Genomic DNA, 19510 nt, shown 5'->3' on the forward strand with positions numbered 1-19510 from the left:
CCTGTCTGTTCGCCAATCAGAGACACGGCAAGTATTTGAGATAAATCCCTGTCGGCGTGCAGGGATCACCGCTGATCATGTAGCCCCGTGCACTCGAGCTTAGATCGGATGTTTGAGTACTGGTATTGGGGGTGTAAAAGCAGTTTATCAGGTGTAAGAGAAGATAGTAAGTATACTTGATATAGCAAGCACAATAGAATACTAGAATATCTCCATATCAATATAGTAAAAGACCTTGAAGCCAGATATTGAAGTTCAACGGGGTACCCGTCACTAAGAAGTCTAAAAGTGGAGCGAACGGTCTCGCAGCTGCTTCCTGACTGCCGGGCCTTCCGCATGGCTTTGCAGCCCAGAGAGAGGGTCCAAGCACGGCGTTCCTGTGGCCTCCTTTTCGCCGTTTGGGTCACGTGGGTACAATATATTGTATCCCCAATCGGGCCTTATTAGCTATTTCCTTATGATTATGACGTTAAAAGCTATGGAGAAATTATCGTTGCATATCTATACGGAGTACGGACTACGGAGTACTCAGTACCGAGTACATCATTTATTCTAGATTCTCAATATTGTAGCTATTGGCAGTGTCCACGGATTGACACTACCCTAGTCGTTTCCATTCCCTTTTGGGTAATGGGTACTTTTGTGATGTGTTCATCGATACAACACGAGGTGGATCATCAGAGTACTGCTATAGGTACAATTCACACGTTATGAAAAATGGAGGTGTAAGGAACCCGTGGTCTCCGGAGTTACTGTACATCCAAGTATACATCCAATGTAGTAATCGGCAAGTGATGCAACTTGCATGGAAAATATGTATAGAAATAATGTATTTGAATTTAGGTTGTGAAATTGAAAATTGAAAATTAAAATTGACTTTGAGTTAAATTTGAATCTGAGTTAGAATAATTTGAATTTGAATTTTGCTCGGGCATGACACCGCGGCCTAGACTGTGATTGGTGGCCCACCTTCTCGGGCTTTAGATATCGGGGACCACTCGCATGGTTCCCGATCTGTGGGAAACCGTTTGGGCCTACGCTGCCATACTCCACCTCGTACAATATTTTGCTTAAATTTTGAAAACGGCAGAGCCACTTTTTGTATACTACGATAGTAACACAGATGAATTTGAATGTATTCTCTTCCTTGTACAACACTAATACGAGTCAAGTCTGTATATATCCACCATTAAACCACCTACATATGTATGTTGTAAAACGATATACGAAATAAATACTATAGACATCACCGCAAGTCTGAGGTTGACAACCCTGGAAAAGCTTGCAATTACGTCGGAGAACGGAAATTGAGAACGGGCCATATGAAGGCCCCGCTTCATAAACTGTAAAAATCCTGACTCGATCCAGTTTGGGCGATCCAGTTCCTGATCCAGTTCTGATCCAGTTCTTGGGCTTGAAGCTCCCTAACATGTGTAATTAGTCAATAACATCTATAATGAGAACGAGTACTACGTCTTAAGTCTAATATATCCAAACATAATAATATAATAACCTCCAATATACAATGTCCGACTACTGCAAAATCCGAACAACCTTATCTATCCGGTCTAGACTCAATCGTTCCCAAAAAAGGCACAAAGGTCCAAAGACAAAGAACCCAGTGATTCGGGAGCGTATATATACTATTGTTCATATCTTAGGTAAATGAATAAAGCCCCGAGCACCTTCAAAATCCCACCACCGTTACGACCCCTAAAACATTGGGGCCAAACCGTCATCGTAACAGTTTTTCCAAGCCCCGAAGACGAAGAGGGGCCGAGAGTGTCAGAGTGGAACCTGAACGGAGCAGTTCCTGCCCGCCCACGGCAAATACCATAGCAAAAATTTCCCATCTCTCCACCAGACCCTCCACAGCCCGAACATTTTCCGGAGCGTATCAAGACAAGCGAAATGGGGCGCAATCTATATAGAACTCCAGAACCAATGGTTCTGGTCGCCCCTTTTCTTCTTTGAGCCTCGTTTCAGGGGAAAGGTGAGTCCAGGTCTTGTGGGCTTGTGGGCTTATGGGCTGTAAAGGGCAAGGGGAGGTGGAAGGGGGGCGTGTGACGTATCGGCCACCCCGTTGTTGGGGGCTTGACTTTGGCTTATAGATTATCGTTAGTCTCAAGATTAAGAGATCTCGGTCTCGGTCTCGCTGTCGTTGATTGTTATTGCCAATGATGCAATATCGCCTACGGAGTATCGCAAATTGGATGAGATTTTGCTTAGACATGTGATCGGCTTGATATGGTTGATTGTACGGAGTACTCCGTAGTGCTGATATACTCAAGGAGCTACAGGGAGATATGAGCATCACATGCTCAACATTCCAGTAACTGTAAATTCATATAACATTTGTTCTTCTCATCTACTCGAACAAAAACTAACCCAATTTCCAATTCACGCAAGACCTACCCGATGTACTATACCTCCGTACTTTGTTTAGACACCGTACTCCGCACATGCTTGATATATATCTCCATGCGGTACAGAATATACCGTACTCATACTTATCAACAATTAACATCTAAATATCGATAATACAAACCCCCCAAACCTACCACCTACCAAAAACCAAAACTAAGCCACCATCCATCCATCTTCGGTTCCAAGGTCCCCGATTATTTTCTGCGGCTAATCGACCGATCCAACGCCCCCAAATCTCTGTGGCTTATTCCCCACCCGCGCCACACCACTCACAACGCACCATAAGCGACGCAGCTATGCCGCTACCCTCCACACACACAGACCCGAACAGGATGGAGAACCGGGTGTGATCCAGCTAGGGCCAGAAAAGTAGATATGATACCGCACATGGGACATGATAACGCACATGGGGCGTGTGGATTCCCGGCTTGCATGGTTTGTCACTCTCGTGGGAGTTGTGAAGCGAACGGGCTTACTTGGCTGAGACGGGAATTGTCAATCGATATTTGATAATTGACAACGAGGGCGCGCTATGTAAGGGATTTTGGGGGTAGGGGTCGTGTTGTTTGGATTTTGATGTAGGGATATAGGGGCGAGGGGGATCCTTGGAGTGTAGGGTGGTGGTTGGATTTCAGGGTTTTTCAATAAAATCCAATGTGGTTATATTGCTTTATTTTGGTGGTTGTATGTATCCAAGGGGCGGATTTAGGTTGGTCGTTGATCATGAAGACTCTTGATATGCATGGTACGGAATACATGGCACGTCGTACTTCATCTTCACTTCGCCTACTCTGTAGGACCTATCAAGTGTGTTATTCCTTTATTTATGAATAACCCCCTGGACATACAACCTGACGGACTCACCCCATCACTACATATACATATACACATACACATCAAGAAAATCCCCTCCCATCCCCCAAACCCTCGATGCGTGGACACAGCCATGTGGGAATCAAACAGGCAACCTGCTGCCAAAATCCGGATAAGCGCATGTCTTACATTCCTCCCCTGTCCGAGGGAAGGGATGAACATGTGACAGAATGCCAGAATGCCATGCCGCATCTACCGGGATATGTACATGACGTCTAGGGATGGAGGGATGGAGGGATGTCAATATGGACCATAGACCATGGCTTGACGCCGCCCCTTCCATGGATCATGGCTTAATGCTGTCCCTTCTACTTACTCCGTACTAGTGTCAGGGGTGGTGTATTTATGAACTGTGCAATGCGTAATGTAACGTGCAACAGAGCCGAAGGCGTTGCGTGTGCTTTTGCTTATATGCAGATATCCTGATTCAGCCTCCGTCACGCGGATGGCGGATTGGGTTTGGTTTTGGGGCTGGTTGGGCAGGGGCCTGGACCTGGATCTGGACGTAGACGTGGATAATGGGTTTCTGGGATTCTGGCAACCGAGGTAGTCGGTACGCCTTCCCATTCCCTCTACACAAGACGTGATAGGGATAGAGCGAAGGCGTTCCCCAGACATAGAGCTTAGACGGTACCCCATAGGGCGACGAGATAAGGAGGTGTGACGCTGTGATAGGCTCATACGGGGAGAACAGGAGGACACTAAGTCTTGTGCTCAGACCGTCCAAAGCCAAAGCCAACATCAAGTATTGATTGGGCATGGGTGTCTCAGTGCGTCAATGAATGTCTCGGATTGCGATTGAGGGCTGGAACGGACGTCGACTCTATTGGTTTCTAGTGGCGAGGTACCAATGGTAAACAGGGATTTCAGGGCTGAGGGCTTGCATGTGGCTTGGTTTCTGCATGTCGTAATTAGGGATTAAGTGGTCCGGCAGCGGGTAGCGTATCAAGTTGTAGATCCTAGATAAGTGGATATGATGTGATCGTACTGCTTCTAGTGTATAGATATAGAGGTAGAGCTTACCATAGTATTCGATAGTACGACGTCATTCAGCGTTAGAACGCGTTGGTTGTAAATCATTAGTATAGAGGAAACGGTAAGCCGATTGCACTGGACAAAGGTTGTGATAGACCTATTCTGCTGTTCAGTTTATCCAAAAGACCGAGATCACCACGACTACAGGTCATGCATATCCAGAAACCCAGAATAATAAATGTGAAGGACATAAACGCCTGCCCAAGAAACCATCCGACAGGCCCTCTCTTTCGTGAATGTTCCCAGTATACGTACATATCACAAAAGGCCACATGCAAAAAGTAAATTCATTACATAATTGATCCAGCCCAAAACACCAGGGCGGATAATAGAAAGGTAGATGGGACCCATATGCAAAAAAAAGTTGAATGAGAACAAAGACAAGACAGAAAAGGGCAAAGGAAAAAGGAAAAATCGCTCAAGGGGTATATTCGCAGTGCACATCATAACCAGATATCACCTTCTTCGCCGTTAACCCACTGCGCCCAGACGGCCTCATAAGCATTCTCCAGATCGCGCACCCAGCGCGCCGTATCGAAGAGCTTATTCTTATAGCGGTCCCGGAATAGTATCTGCCGGATATCCGCCAGCCGGCCGCGGGCGTAGCCCTCGTGACCAGAGTACTGCAGATCCAGACATAGACGGATAGCCTTATTCTCGTAGTCTTCATCCGACGACGCAATGAGATCTTCACGGGCGCGCTGGCCAACTTCGGAGTTGGGTAGCGCGCTACTGAGAATACTGCTCGCCATGCGGGAACACATTTTGTACTTATAGCGCGGGAGAGTAAGTAGCGGGGTGCCGCTCCAGAGGACATCTGTAGCTGTAGTGTGGGCGTTACATTCTGGCGTGTCGAGAAACAAGTCTAAGATCTTCGCTCGCGCGATGTGTGTGTTCTTTGGAGCTACGTCCGTGAAGATGATCCGCGATGCTGTCTCTTCGCCGGCCCAGGCTTTAGCGATGTCTCGCAGATTTTGTTCACCTGTGTCTGGGAAGCGGAGGAGCCAGAGAACAGCGTTGGGGATTCGCGCTAGTATGCGCAGCCATATTCGGAACGTCGTGGGTTCAACCTGGAAGGGGGTTAGTTATGTGGGTTGGGATGAGCGGGCGTGGCAAATAGAGGCTGACCTTGTACAACTGGTTGAAATTACCCAAGATGATAGTATCGTCACTCAACTTGGGGAATAATTCTTTGCGCATTCTCCAGCGCCGGGCTTGTTCTTCTTCCCATGATACGTGCTTTTCGCCAGCATCTGGAGCACTCTGTCGGTGATCACAGCAGAAAAAGGTATCGCGGGTAAAAACAATCTTCTCTCCGTAAACCCAGTCCTCGAGTTCCTCGCCATTGTCTTCTTCTAGGAGACGATCCTCGATCCGTGTTGTGCGCCGTCCAGGGCTCAATGTCTCCGGTGGAATGGAAAGCTGATCAGCAAGGATGTAGTCGCACCATTCAGCACCGAGGGTGCCTGCAAAGCCCATGAATGACATATGGATAGGGGCTGGGCGTGCAGCAAAGACCTCGTTGCGAGCTCCTCGCGTGTAGCCGTTCAAGTTAACCAGGATGTGAATCCCATCCGCAACAATCTGCTGGACTAGTCGATCAACCGGCCATCCACTCGCATCGTAAAAGACCGGAGACTCTTTTTCAATCTGCTGGCGATGCACCGATTTGTCACTGGGTGTCGTAGCGTAACAGTATGACTTGACACGGGAGGGATCATGCAGCCCAAACACAGACTGCATCAGATGTGCCAGAGGATGGTTGTTGAAGTCCGATGACACGTAACCAACTCGAAGGTATGGACTAGGCGGAGACGGTGGAGGGAAGACGGTAGGTGGCAGCCACGGGAGTCTGAGGGTCGAGGTTGAAATCCGTAGTCCATTGCGCTGGGAGATCTGACGGATTTGCTTCGCCGACAGGGGACAAGTGAAGGTATGGAAAGGCAGAACGGTAGGTGCATTCGGGGCCGAAAGACCTCCAGGGAGTTGAGGTCGACGATACTTAGAAAGAGGATAATCTTTGCCGAAGACATAACGGTCTTGATACCACTGCCAAGTGAGAGACCGGATAGCTCGTTCGACGAGACGTACGAGTCGAGACCCTTCCCATTTCTGTCCGGCCCAAGACTGGAAGAGCTTTGTCAGAGACATGCGATGACTAGAAGCAAAGCGAGTAGACTCCAAAGCGGGAGCCAGTTGCAGGCACAATTGCTCTGCCGTGCTCGTAGTCAACATGCCACGGCCCCAATATTCGCCTTCTTTGAGCTGTCGGTCGACAATGTCCACTACTCGCTTGATCCATCCAGAGCCCGTGTCGATGTTGATTGAATCCCGAAGCATCCCTTTCTCATCAACATGCCATCGATCTCGGAAGCCACGGGCGTTGACGACGCCACCACGACCTACCCAGTTACAGACAGAATTCAAGGCATTTGCTAATCCGCAAACTGCCTCCGCAAACTCGGGATTTACCTTGACAGCGCGCTTATAGTATACAATGGCATCGTTGACCTTACCACTATCCTTGACAGCATTGGCCAGGTTTGCCAAAGCGATGTCGAAGTTGCCATCGCAGTGAACTGCTTGCTCGTACATCTTGATGGCGGCGTGAAGCTGCCCAATGTCCTTGAGCAGGCTGCCGAGGTTGGTATACAGATGGGCATGTCGCGAGTCGAGATGCAAGCCATAGTTGTAGTACGCCAAGGCCAGGGATATTCCACTCCCAGGGACGACTCCAGGGATCTCCAGGTGGTGCTGAGTCTCACCATTCGAACGCACCAAGCCTCTTGCTGGTGGGTTGTTTTGAATGCCAGCCAGCAAAATGCCAACATTATTTGCAGTGGATGGGCTAGGTTGTAGGGAGAGGGAAAGATAATAGAGAGCCAAAATATCCCGGACACCAGGGGAAGACCTGGTTGTTCCTGAGGAACCCACGCTGGACATGCCATCCTGGTAAATTTTCGCCAATGAAAGGAGAGAATTGCTGGTGGTGGAAGTGGCTGCATTGCGAGCAATACCTTCGGCGACGTATTGGAGCCCCGGCGGCATGCCGCCTGCTGGGAAAACAAGTTTGGCGGTTTTCAATGCTGTATCGGGATAGAGCAGGATGCTCTCCTGGGACTCATGCTCGGATTGAGGGTACCCATTACCCGGAGGGGCAGAAAAGGCAGCAAAAATCTGCTTGATGATGCTTTGGATGCCATGTCGCCTTCGGCCAGCAGCGATGAGAATGGCATCCTCAAATGCCACTGCAGCACCCGCATTATCACCGAGAGCATAGAGCATATTACCTTTGGCATGAACCAAAGCTAGCATTCTCCCGTTCTCCGCACCTGAAATTGCATATCCGCTGCTCGCAAAACCAAGGGGTTTGGCATCCGGTGAGCTAGGTTCCATTCCCTGTGTTTGTCCCATCTCGTCATCATACTCGAAAGACGCTTTGTCGAACATGCACACATCAGATACGTTGCTCTCGGCGTCGCTCTCGGGTTCGCTAGCGTGTTCATCTGTCTTAAAGCAATCGCCGTCTTTGGGGTGACGAAGGGAAGTCTGGACAAAATCAATGATGTTGACAGCTTCCCTGCCTCTGTGGCTATTGCATAGTAAACCAATCAGATGTTCGACAGCTTCAAAGAAGCTCGGCCGTAGTTGCACGGCTCGCAGCCAGTTTTGCGAAGCCTCCTCTCGGCGATCGAGTGCCAACATGGTAGCAGCAAGGTTGGAGATAGCTTCCACGTGTCTTGTACTTGTTAGCAACAATTATCAGACAAGCAACAATATTTCACTTACGTCGAGTCACGAGCTATAATCCTAGAGTACCATCGCACGGCTTTGTGATAATCACCCAAGCCATAGGCTAAACAACCCCCGAGAAGCATTCCGTCGATCCATTCCCAACGGCTTTCCGCACACAAGTCAGACAACATTGACAAAGCAGATGCAGCATTAGACATAGGCGATCCCTCGTTGAAAAGAGAGCCACGAGCCCTGGTGAAAGGCGACACTCCCGGAGGACAGCCCATGTCACGCAATCCGAGCATATGGGTATCCGACCCTCTGCTATGCGCGAATTGGTTTAAGGATGGGCGGCGAGTTTGGGCACGAGGAATAGATGTAGAATCGTTCGACCTATGACTGCCCGCATTAAATTTATGGCGTTGCAAGTCATATTGGCTAGCTGGGTAACTGTTATGACGCGTGAGGTCTGGTGGAGGGGCTTGTGAAAAGTCGAGACCCGGTTGCCGTGGGGGTTTAGGGTAGATACTCGGCTTCAGGAATCGGGGGTAACCGTCAACGGCAGCGTTACTAATACTGTTGCGCCGGGCCTGGTGGATGGTTGCGAGGAGGTCGACATAGACACCATGAGCCTCAGACAACACCTTCTCCTTGAAATCCGCGTTCACTACCACTGCAGGGCCTGGAGGCTGGAATCCATGTAGTGGGCGATTCGACCAATTCGTGGGTTCATTGCTCAGGGGCTGCGGTGGAAGACCTGATAGAGGACGGTTGGCTCGAACGTGGAAAGGTAATTGGTCAGAGTGACGCGGTGGGAAAAGGGGTTTCATCGAAGAGTCCTGAGTAGGCAAACCAGGCATGGAGTGCCCCCACGCAAGCCCCGAATCTGCGTGGCTGTCCAGCGGAACCTGAGCTTGGTTAAAGGCTTGCTGGTTGAGGTCGTAGAAAGTCTGGCTCATCTGCTTTGTAAAGGGCGTCGGGGATTCAAAACGCGCATCACGAAATGCCGCAGGACGATATGGGATGTATACTCCATCCGGCCAATATGGACCGAATGGCCCAGTACCTGCTGAAGCAGTTGGTCCGAGGCATGATTGCAGGGTTGCCGGTAGGACTGTGGGCACATATTGCCCATTCTGTAAGAGAAATCGCTGAGACGGCTGCAGGGGTAAAGTTTGGTTCAACATGGAGTCAACGCCCGGAGGATAATTAACCGGACGGACCCAGCTCGTCCCATTCACATCTTGAACGACTTCTCCTTGAATTGTATTGCCTGCGGGGTCATTTTTGAAGACGGGTGGGAAATTCATTTGTTTGGTTGCTGACTGGTCCAACATGAGCTGCCAATTTTCGGACTGCATCCCTTGTTGAGGGGAGATGAACTGGCCCGGTTCCATTGGCGAAACTAAGATATGTTTGGATGCTGGTAGCTGGATGGTATCGCCAAGGGTTCCATCATACCCCGCAGCCAGAGTTCCGTTGGGGGTTTTCCTCCTCAGGGTGTGTTCGGCCACATTTGCGCTAGAGCTATAGCTGGACCCATCGCGAGGATCGAGGCGTTGAACGGGATGGGGTAGTTGGATGCGCGATCGTGGTATTGTATTAAAGGGAGGTTTGGAGGGGTCGTTGCGGACGGGGAGTTGTTCGTTCGCATCGTACATGTGCTGGTTCAGGGTGTCGGTATTATAGTGTATGCGGTGGTGCGGTTGAACCGGGGGAAACGGTGCGACGGTCGGATACATCTTTGCTTTCTCTCTCTCCTTGATCCAAAGGACGGGGATCGGAATACCTTGAGGCCGACCAGCGACAAGGGTATCACCGAAGACTCAACACGTCAATGGAGTCAACATTCAACAATCATCCTTGTAACGTTTCCGACACCTCATTATGTGAAGCCAGTGAAGCCAGTTCTAAGCAGTTCAGCCAGGTGCGGCCTTCAGTTTTGGGGCGCAAACCAAGGATTTCAGAATATCGTCATCGACTGGAAAGGTGATAGGGAAGTATGTATGATAAGAGGAAGAGGAGGGAAAAGAAAATAATTAAAAAATAATTAAAGAGAAGGAGATCCGAGACGCAAGGGAGACAGAATGTCCAGCTCACGATGCTGGTGTCCGAAACGGCCAATAAAAGGTACTCTTGGCAAGTGCGAGGGGTAGATCAATAATGGATCAGGGGAGAGATCAGATAAAATGATGAGTTTAGGAAGGTGGTATACGGAGTATACAGGGTAAAAGGAGAGTAGAGAGAGAGAAAGAAGAAGTCAAAGAAGTCGAGAAAGTCAAGAAAGTCAAGAAAGTCAGAAAGTCCAAAAGAACAAGGTTGAAGACGCAAAACCGAGGGGAGTGGACACGGTGGATTCAGGTGGGGGAAAATTAGATAAAAATATATTATATATTATATATCCTATATCCTATAATAGGATATCTACTTGAATAATGTATTAACAATTAGATAGTTATCTTATATATCCTGCTATATGCCTGCTATATAATATAGAATCACTTATTCCTTCCTCTCCTCTCCTTCTCTCCCTCTCTAAAATATACAGGAAACCCAATATCGAATATCAAATATCCACTTGATCCAACGGCTCTCCATAAATCCAATCCTGGTGGATCATTGGTCCCATCGCGGCGACTAGCGATGGATCGGTGACGCCCCCGCCGGTGATCGAGTCGAGCCTGTTCTCGGTTTCTGTGGGTTATGAGACTTGGCTGAACCTAAGGAAATTGAAGACTTTCTTGTCTTTAATCTGTCTTTCTCCCTTTCTCTTCTCCCAGACTGGACTGAATACCTGAGTATCTGCTCATGTCTGTATTATTTTTATTTTTGTTATTTTTCGTTTTTTTTTCCCTCTCTTTTTTTTCCTTCTTCTTTCTCACACTCTTCTGACAGACGCAGCCCCTGGTTGTTGGCTCCTCCGATCCTTTCCTATCTAGGATTATTCTGGGGTTGCTCGTAAGCATTTCCACCACGATCCCTGCGGTCATTTCTTAGCTTATTATTTTTTTCTTTTCATTCGTATACAGGGACACATATCATATACATACATTACTATCCTCTGCATACAACATAGTACATATGAAAGAACACAGTCACACTGGAGAATATTCGAAACCTTCAACACCCCTCGTCCAGACCGATTGTTTCTCATAAAGTTAACGTATCATAGGCAGAGATCGGCAAACTCCCCCCACTGTGTGTCGCATCCTTTCTTGGCCTGCACAACGTTCCTGTACAGCGGCATGCGGGTCGGGTGATACAGGCACTGTTGACTGGTTCAATATTTTAGTTGGGAAAAAAAAGGCAGACTTGCTATATATGTATTTCTATATTTTCAACAAAAAAATAAAGGGTAAAGAAATAAAAAATAAAAAGAAGGAATCCCAATATCCACTTGATATTCCCCGACTCCATTCGACCCAAATATATCTTCTTTCCAAACCAAACACAACTCGCATATCAAAACATTTGAATGGATCAGCCCCCGTTGTGGATGAGCACGCACATCGCCTTATCAGGGCTGATGAGGATCCTCGGTGGAGTTCCTGCGCGCTAAGAGGATTGCTAGACATTAATTTGCTTACATTCCTCATTTTATTATATTTTATTATACTATTAGTCTTATTCATTCTACCTAGAGAGCGTCGGTGAGCAATTATTATCATTTTAACAATTCTTGCTCTAAGATTCAGGTCACTGTTTCGTCCACGTATCCCCCGGCCTATAACAAATACGATGTACGGAGTCACAATTTTTATATTAATTTTCATTGGTGCGTCGCGCTCGGATACTTGTTGGCTCGAGGGCCTGTTTGGTGTAGCGGCCGTTGGGATGTTTCAGACTCAGAATAGAATTTAAAACATGGACAGGGCTATTTACAGCGTTGGTGTGACGTCTACTTCCGTACCAGTGCTACATATAAAGTACATATACGGAGTATGTAAATGTACTCCATACCTAGCTAGGTATCCATGTAAATGATAAATGGTAAATTCATGGTGCGGCACATACAACGTCGTTGTCGCGTGGTGGGGAGTCGTTTCACTCGGGATATATATATCACACGGTTAGCAGCAATAAATTTTAACATCTCGGTTTGGTCGTTTCTAGAAACTATAAACTAGTACAGCCTCGAAATATCAACACCAGAAGTATAAAGTGCCCAAGTCTCAATAACATCACGTCGCATATGTACATGCATGTTGGCAGCCCGCATGCAGGAAAGCCTAGTTCTGTGTTAGGCGTGGATGTTAGAGTACTTTGGTACACCGCCACTGGAGGGTCCGTGTATGAGAATTAATACAGCATGAATAATAATTTGTACAAGATAATGAATAAAAGTCATAATCAGAAATATGATGGTTGATTCAAGCTAGCTAGACTACAGCCTACGAGAGACAAAAATAGTTCTCATCTGCAAGAGATGTAGACCCGAAATATGGATCACTGTACCCACGAAGACAAGCTCCAAGGATACCGCGATGAGTAATGGGACTGGTTTTCTCTTCCCCACTTAAAATAAGCCTATACCACGTTTTGATATGATCAATCCCCGTAGGGAAAGAACAGTAAGGGCCAGAGTGTTGTGGGGGTTCCATCCAAAGGACGGACTGTCGGCTGCGCCGGGCATAGCCTTCCATTATTCTCATCGCCATAGGAGAAGACGGGAGGATCACGAGAGGAGTTTGGGAGAGAAAGGAGAAAGGAGGAATACAACCGGAAAGGAACGAGATAAAAGAACAAGCAGCGAGCTGGTCAATTTGTTCCAATTGGACACTCGCGAATTAGAAAAAGGTATCATAGGTCATGACTCATGAATATTTTGTTGGTTTGAGAAACCATTCGTATTCTGCAACTAGCATCTCAACATTAAGAGAGCACGCCATAGAAATCAGATAGGCCACCTCTTTTTTGAGCATTCAAGAGAGAATAATTTATTCCTCGGGAACTGAATAGATTGTTAGAAATTGATTCAATCATCGAACAATCAGGAAAAAAACTCACTGTCAATCTCGCCAGACTTAACGTCATCGGAGACATCCTTGGGGCTGCGGCCATCGACCTGGCAGCCGACGGAGAAAGCAGTACCGAGAATCTCAAGGACACCACCGCGCAGCTCCTTGGCCATCGAGCGAGTGCGCATGATGCGGGCAATCTCGATGATCTCGTCCATGGGGATGGACTTGGAGTGCTTGATGTTCTTCTCCTTCTTGCGGTCACGGGGAGGCTCCTTAAGGGCCTTGATGACGAGGGAAGAAGCGGAGGGAACAACGGAGACGGCGGCCTGACGGTTCTGGATGGTCAGGCGGACGGTGACACGGAGACCCTTCCAGTCGCCAGTGTTCTTGGCGATGTCTTCACCAATCTTCTTGGGAGACAGACCGAGGGGACCGATCTTGGGGGCCAGAGCGGACTGAGCGCCGACCTCACCACCAGTCACACGCAGGTGGCTAAAGACAAGAATCGTTAGTTTCTTGTTGGCTGAAGACAGCTCTGGAGAAAAATTCACTTACATGATCTTCACCTCATTGGGATCGAACTTGGGAGCTGATCACGAGGGAATGTTAGCCGCCATCTTGTAATAGACCAAGTAGATGATACTTACGCATGGCTAGTGCGAAAGGTAGTCTATCGTCCTTGGTTGTCGAAGAGAGTGGTTACAGAAGAGAAGAAGAAAAGGAGCAAAAAAATCAAACTTGAAGGAGACTCGCTGCTAGCGCGGCCCACACTTGCTCATCTAAGCGAATGACCGAATTGGGGGTTAGGGCACGCACATAAAGTCACGTGAGACAACATAACCCTTATCAAGCTACTTGCCTCTTTGGGTATTTTGTTTTATGCTCATAACTCTAGGCGCTCCAGGGCTATTTTATTTATGAATATTGCAAGAACTTTTAGAAGATCCTCCTGTAATGGTATAAATCCATTCAATCTACTACTATATCGCGTCAAAGGAGATAAATCACCGCTAAAGATACACAAGACCCGAGGGTCGACGACAGACCGCCCTTGCTCTCATGGCCATTGTCTCATAACACCTAGCTGGTTCCAGATACAGCAAGTCTAGAATAAAGTTAGCATGGAAGATTCGAAGTCAAAATTGCAGGAAAACTCACTTCATCAGGTGGTCCATGAATGTCTGGAGCGACACGTCGTCAGTGAAGATGGTCTGCGATGAGACACCGCCACCGTAGCCACCTGTGGTGTGGGTGGTCGACGGGTTCAGCTTGGACAGCAAGAAACGGGCCTGAGAACCACCGGCATCACAGACGATGAAACGGGGCAGAGGGAAACGGTCGGAAATAAGATCCTATAAGAAACGGGTCAGTTAATATGGTAAACAAACGGCAGGGAAGGTGACAACGAACCCTAGCATCCTCCTTAGGTTGCTCAAGAAGCAACTTGAGGTTCTCATAGCCCTCTTGTTCGTGGTATCCGGCTTTCCTCCACTCGGCAATAGTCTCACCGTTGAAGATGAGGATGTGGAAGAAGGTATCAAGGAGGAGAATGTGGGCGGGCTGGATAGAAGCGGAGTCCAGCAGCACTGGCTGAGCACCCTCTTGCTCCAGAGAGTATGAATCAAGAGTGGGCTGGATCATAACAAGAGAGTCACCGGTATCCTCGTGGTTCAAGACATGGCGGTAGAAAGCAGTCTCATCGGGCGAGTTGTTGAAAACCTGCAGGAACTGACTTCGGCGGAGATGGAACATGAACTGAGGGTACAAGGTGAAGTTCTTTTCCAATCGGAATGATGTCGGGTCATCCTTCCGGTAGTCAGCGAATCGGGAGCAGAGTCTGATCAGCATGCGATCAACCCAGCGCAGGACGTCTGGACCGTCATCAACCTCCGCCTTGAACACTGCAATGCGGGCCATGAGGACAGCGGCAGCCTCTTGGTCAAAGGACTGTGCCAGGGTTGGGTCACCCGCAGGTCCGCTCAAGGGGCGGGCAGTGGTGGTCACCCGCAGGTGGTAATACCCGGAAGAATGCTGGTAGTATGTCAAAAACTGGATCACACCCCGTTGAGGACCAGGCTGAACAGCAGCTGGGCCGCCCTGGTTGGCAATCTCAAAGTAAATACCATAGCTGGAGGATGGGTCCATTCCGCACATCTTCCACGAACAGGTGTTACCAATACCACATTCTGTCTCGCCAACAGAGCTTGACTTTTTGTTCAGCGAGATAGCATGACCAATCAGACCAGTAACCTTAAGTTCCTTGGTCGTAAGCACCTCGAGGGATGCATTGAAGCCCATCAAGAGGTTGTCGGCGGCGTCCTTGTCGAACACGCGCACGAACGATTGCTTGAACTGTGAGGATGTGAAGCTATCTGTGAGAAGCATGTGACCTCCAGTATAGTTGGAGAGGTTCTTCATTTCCAGCAGACCGACTTGATCAAGACACCCGGCGAAAATATCGACAATATGGCCATTGTTGGCAGCGCGCTTAGCGAGGGCGTCATAAAACTACGACTAGATTAGCAAAATTCCAATACACCCATGCGTTGAGAACCGACCTTAACAGCCTTCTTGTAGTACTTGATGTTGTCCCGGTCGATATCGTGGTGCGAACGAATAGGCTCCTTGAGTTCAGGTGAAACCACGTGGCCAGGGCCCTCAGTGGCCGCACCACTGGTGAAGGCCATAATCCGGCCTCCGGCGTTCTGGAAGGAAGTCTCAAGCAGACCAACGGCAACGCTCAGGGCAACACCGGTGCAGCGCAGGGGACGCTTGTCATTGGCCACTGGCCAGGGATCGCGCTGCAATTGTTCGAGAACATTGGTGATTTGGAACTCAGCCTGCTGAACAGGCATGAGGAAGCGCGCAGCCGGGCCAAGGGGAGCACGGGCAGGCTGTTGCTGGGGAACACCGGGGCGCATGCCGCCGGCCAGGCCCAGCATCTCTTGAACCTGCTTGGCGTTGTATTCCTTGTTACCTCTGAACACGTATGACTTTGCGCATTCGGTGTAGCCGAGCTCGTGAACTTGGGCCTATATATCAAGGTCAATAACATGTCACCTGTCTTGTGAAGATCATCGTTCCCTACCATAGTACCGAAGGTAATCAGACCAACCAGCGCATTGGGCGGCAGAAGAGACAAGCTCATGATGAGGGAATCCTTCACAGCCTGCAGACTGTCATCCTCCTGGCAGGTATCGACAACAAAGACGAAAATCGGGGGAGCGGGGGCCGGTCGTGCCAATTGGTACTCGATCGTTGTGCTCTGGGGGTGGAGCTCTGGGGGTATCGTGTTCTCTGTGATGTCCTTGTAATGCGCGGGGAGAGGGTTGCGCGACAGACAGAAGGGACAGATCCAGACTCGTGCGCGGACATCGACAGTGCTGTCCAAACGTCAGTCCATCTACTCATTGAGGTATATCAGACTAACACGTCACGTACGCATATGGGTTGAGCACAGCTCGGCAGGGCTGCTTGCAAGTAACGGGCTCATATTGTAGCAAAGGAGACTCTGGCTTTTCCTTCAATGGGGTGTAGACGGCGGCAATGGGAACGACTAAGCGGGACGCTTCCTATATCGAGTATCAGCGGATGATGCGGTGAAGGTCAGAGAGGGTTACTATCACGAACCATGCGAGTGCTCGGGAAAGTGTTCCAACTGAGTCTGATGCCATCACGGTCCTCCACATCACTCCATTGATCCTTCAGCGCTTCGTAATCCATCTTGTCGGTAGATGTTCCGGGACTCGGTCCTGTGTTGACAAAGGGAGGGGGTATATGCGGATATCGAGTAGTCGCGAGGAAAGGGAACCTCGGAATTTAAGGTCTACTCCAAGAACTAAAGCACGTGAGCTACCCGGAGCATAATCCAGTGCCGAAAGAAATCAGAGTCCCCGTTAATAGCTGGGGATTGAATGAGCGAGATGGAGGAGTATGTTGTGTGGAGGTCCGCTGCGTGAGTAAGGCCAGGTTGCAGCACAGTTGGTCTCTACCGCCTCCCGGATCAACACTTCATTAAAACTCGGCTCGTCCGCAGTTTCTTCTGCTCTTTTCTTTTTCTTCTCCAATTTCACGCCAGCCTACAATGTGTGTAAACATATTATTATCGACAACTTCCGTCATTCCATGGCAAAGTTGTCTACTCGTTGAGCGGAGAATGACTTGACCCGTTGCTGGGCACCTGGATTTGAGAGGTCATTCTGATCCTTTCCGATTCTCTGGGAATCAGCTGTGGTCACACTCCCGTTATTATATACCATAATTGTTAGAATATATATTATCTTGCTTCAATTGGACCTGCTTCAAAATGTGCTCGTACAACCCTATGCTCCCTCCAAACGCCGACTATGAAAGAAAACACGTGAAAACAGAAAAACTGCCCGACATTACATCATGAAAATTTGACATGTGAAAAGACACCCTAAGCATCCTTCGGGGCCTTGGCCATCTGCTTCAACAGGAAGCTGCGCTTGAAGTAGGTGTTAGGATGAACAATTGTGTCAAGGTCAGTCTGACTCCACGATCCATCCTCCTTGACCTTCTTGATCTCGTTCTTGTGCGTCGCCTCGAACACTCTGTTGCAAGCAATGTGATACCGCATCTTACCAACGTCCTCACGTACACCCCGCAGGACCTCCTTGTCACTGACGCCAGTGGCCTGGAGGAAGCCCACCAGGTTATCCACGGAGTAATGGCGATAGGGACAGCCGTGAGTCTGGCCAATGCCGGGATTTGAGTCGCCGAGGATCTTCTGGCACGAGTAGGGAGTATAGCCCTTTCCGCGACGGTTCACATCTCCACCAACCTCGCCATAGGCGTGACGAATATTGTACTTGTATTGAGAGTTGAACTCGTCATCGGTCTTGCCCTTGAAGGACTGACGCCAGAAGAGAATACACTCCTCCAAGGACAAGCCAATGCCCTTCAGGAAGAGCGTGTACTGTAGTCGACCGAAGTGCTTCAGGTGGTTGTTCTTGCGTAAGTTCACGTGCAAGCTCTTCATGCACAATGGGAAATGTTGCTGGGCCAGTTGGTCGATGGAGCTAGCCGTAATCGGAGACCCGTCCACATATCCTTCGCTTTCCGAGTACACCGACTCGGCGCTGCCAAAGTTCTTTGAAAGATGATTCAGAATGGGTGTTAGACGATCATCCTCGTCCAGCCGGGGGAGGGCACGACTCGTGAGCTAGAATCCAGTCAGCCACAACATTTCAAGCATAAAGCCACCACTGCAAACATACCTCGAGTGCGCGCTCCAAGCGAGCGGTAAATTCAGCCATGATCATGCTCAACTGCTCTCGACCAGGAACATAAGCCTTTCCTTTCTTCAGGAAGACTGAGCGCCGTTCGATCAACTCTGGAACCTTCTCCCAGTCGACTTTATACCAGGTCTCATCATCCAGCCGACGCAGCCCTGGCGTGGAGCTGAGGAGATTCTCCGCAATTTCCGTCTTCTCAAAGTCACCCACAGGTTCCCAATCGAGATTCAAGCTATCGATGAATGCACGCTTCTCCCTCGAGTCGTCCTGCTGGAAACGAAATCTGAACAGCATGGTCTCGGCGCGAGCAAATCGTCGACGGAGGTCCTCTGTAGCCGAGAAAGCCAACCGGAGGATGAAATGGGAGTAGTGGTCCTTTTGGCGCTCATTTTTCAAGCGTGGGTCTGCGGCACCGGAGGGAGAGGAGGTATTGGAGGAAAGAGGGAGGAATTTCTGCAGAAGAGGTGTAATGTAGGTCGCCGTCTCGGCGGGGGATTTGTTTCGATAAGAGCATGCTTCGATCTCGGCCAAGACTGTTTTGGTATTAGTAGGTAGGAAGACAATATGAATGTGTAAATGTTGCATACTCTTCAGTCTGTCAATGGCCCATTGTTCGAATTGTTCGAGGGTGATTTCCGCGGTAGGAGGTGTTTCATAAATGTTCAGACGGTGCGCATAGTCCTGCTGCTTGTATGTTGGGGTAGCGAATTGTCTTTTTTTAGGGTCAATAACAGCCCGTCGTTTGGGATCAATACGATGGGCGCCTTGTCGAATCATGGTGTAGGTATTGTGTTCAGTTGTCGAGAAACGAATGTATGAGATCTCCGCAGTAAATTGGTTCAACGCGAACGCGTTCCACGCGCAGAATCACGTGAAATAAAATCATTTGGCGTACCTTACGTAATACAGTACCCCAGGCCCCGGGTCCCTGGGGTGTTTAAGCACGGGCGATGCTTTCCCCGAAGCGTTTTCGAAGACCATGTGCAGAGACATGTGAAAGAGGCACTTATACCGAGTCATGTAAGTAGATATATAAGTACTTGATCTTCTCTCGAGGTAATAATGTCATGTTAAAATATAATCTGTTCATAATTACTCCGTACCTAGACGTGCTGCCATATACTCCGTACATTGGAGGTATCCAGTTTCCCTCGGAGTCTTCACCGACAGCCGAAAGGATCAACATCCCCCACAGAATCAACATTCTTAAAAGACTTAGCC

The 19510-nt window shown here is 48.9% G+C and overlaps 5 protein-coding genes across 5 annotated transcripts; all 5 read right to left on the minus strand.

The window, feature by feature from the left end:
* Nucleotides 1-3727: 3727 nt before the first annotated feature.
* On the minus strand, nt 3728-4060 carry N7471_011945 (uncharacterized protein; the record flags this gene model as incomplete). The annotated part of the gene is made up of 1 exon (XM_057284664.1): nt 3728-4060. One exon carries the CDS (start codon nt 4058-4060, stop codon nt 3728-3730), a length of 333 nt encoding a protein of 110 aa, XP_057130930.1.
* A 718-nt stretch (nt 4061-4778) lies between these two features.
* N7471_011946 (uncharacterized protein) lies at nt 4779-9812 on the minus strand (the record flags this gene model as incomplete). Its single annotated transcript, XM_057284665.1, has 3 exons — nt 4779-5405; nt 5464-8074; nt 8125-9812. 3 exons carry the CDS (start codon nt 9810-9812, stop codon nt 4779-4781), a joined length of 4926 nt encoding a protein of 1641 aa, XP_057130931.1.
* Nucleotides 9813-12433: 2621 nt separating this feature from the next.
* On the minus strand, nt 12434-13745 carry N7471_011947 (60S ribosomal protein uL11). The gene is made up of 4 exons (XM_057284666.1): nt 13679-13745; nt 13587-13620; nt 13078-13523; nt 12434-13021 (listed from the first exon to the last, which is right to left on the minus strand). The coding sequence occupies exons 1-4, from the start codon at nt 13680-13682 to the stop codon at nt 13008-13010; spliced, it is 498 nt and encodes a 165-aa protein (XP_057130932.1). The 5' UTR covers nt 13683-13745; the 3' UTR covers nt 12434-13007.
* A 366-nt stretch (nt 13746-14111) lies between these two features.
* Nucleotides 14112-16754, minus strand: sec23 (GTPase-activating protein SEC23; the record flags this gene model as incomplete). Its single annotated transcript, XM_057284667.1, has 7 exons — nt 14112-14136; nt 14190-14383; nt 14442-15539; nt 15590-16063; nt 16120-16414; nt 16473-16603; nt 16662-16754. 7 exons carry the CDS (start codon nt 16752-16754, stop codon nt 14112-14114), a joined length of 2310 nt encoding a protein of 769 aa, XP_057130933.1.
* Nucleotides 16755-17451: 697 nt separating this feature from the next.
* Nucleotides 17452-19066, minus strand: N7471_011949 (DNA primase subunit PRI2; the record flags this gene model as incomplete). Its single annotated transcript, XM_057284668.1, has 3 exons — nt 17452-18216; nt 18272-18822; nt 18877-19066. The coding sequence occupies 3 exons, from the start codon at nt 19064-19066 to the stop codon at nt 17452-17454; spliced, it is 1506 nt and encodes a 501-aa protein (XP_057130934.1).
* Between the last annotated feature and the right edge of the window lie 444 nt (nt 19067-19510).

The sequence above is a fragment of the Penicillium samsonianum genome, assembly GCF_028829775.1.
Source record: "Penicillium samsonianum strain IBT 33392 chromosome Unknown utg000007l_segment0_segment0, whole genome shotgun sequence".
Classification (NCBI taxonomy): domain Eukaryota; kingdom Fungi; phylum Ascomycota; class Eurotiomycetes; order Eurotiales; family Aspergillaceae; genus Penicillium; species Penicillium samsonianum.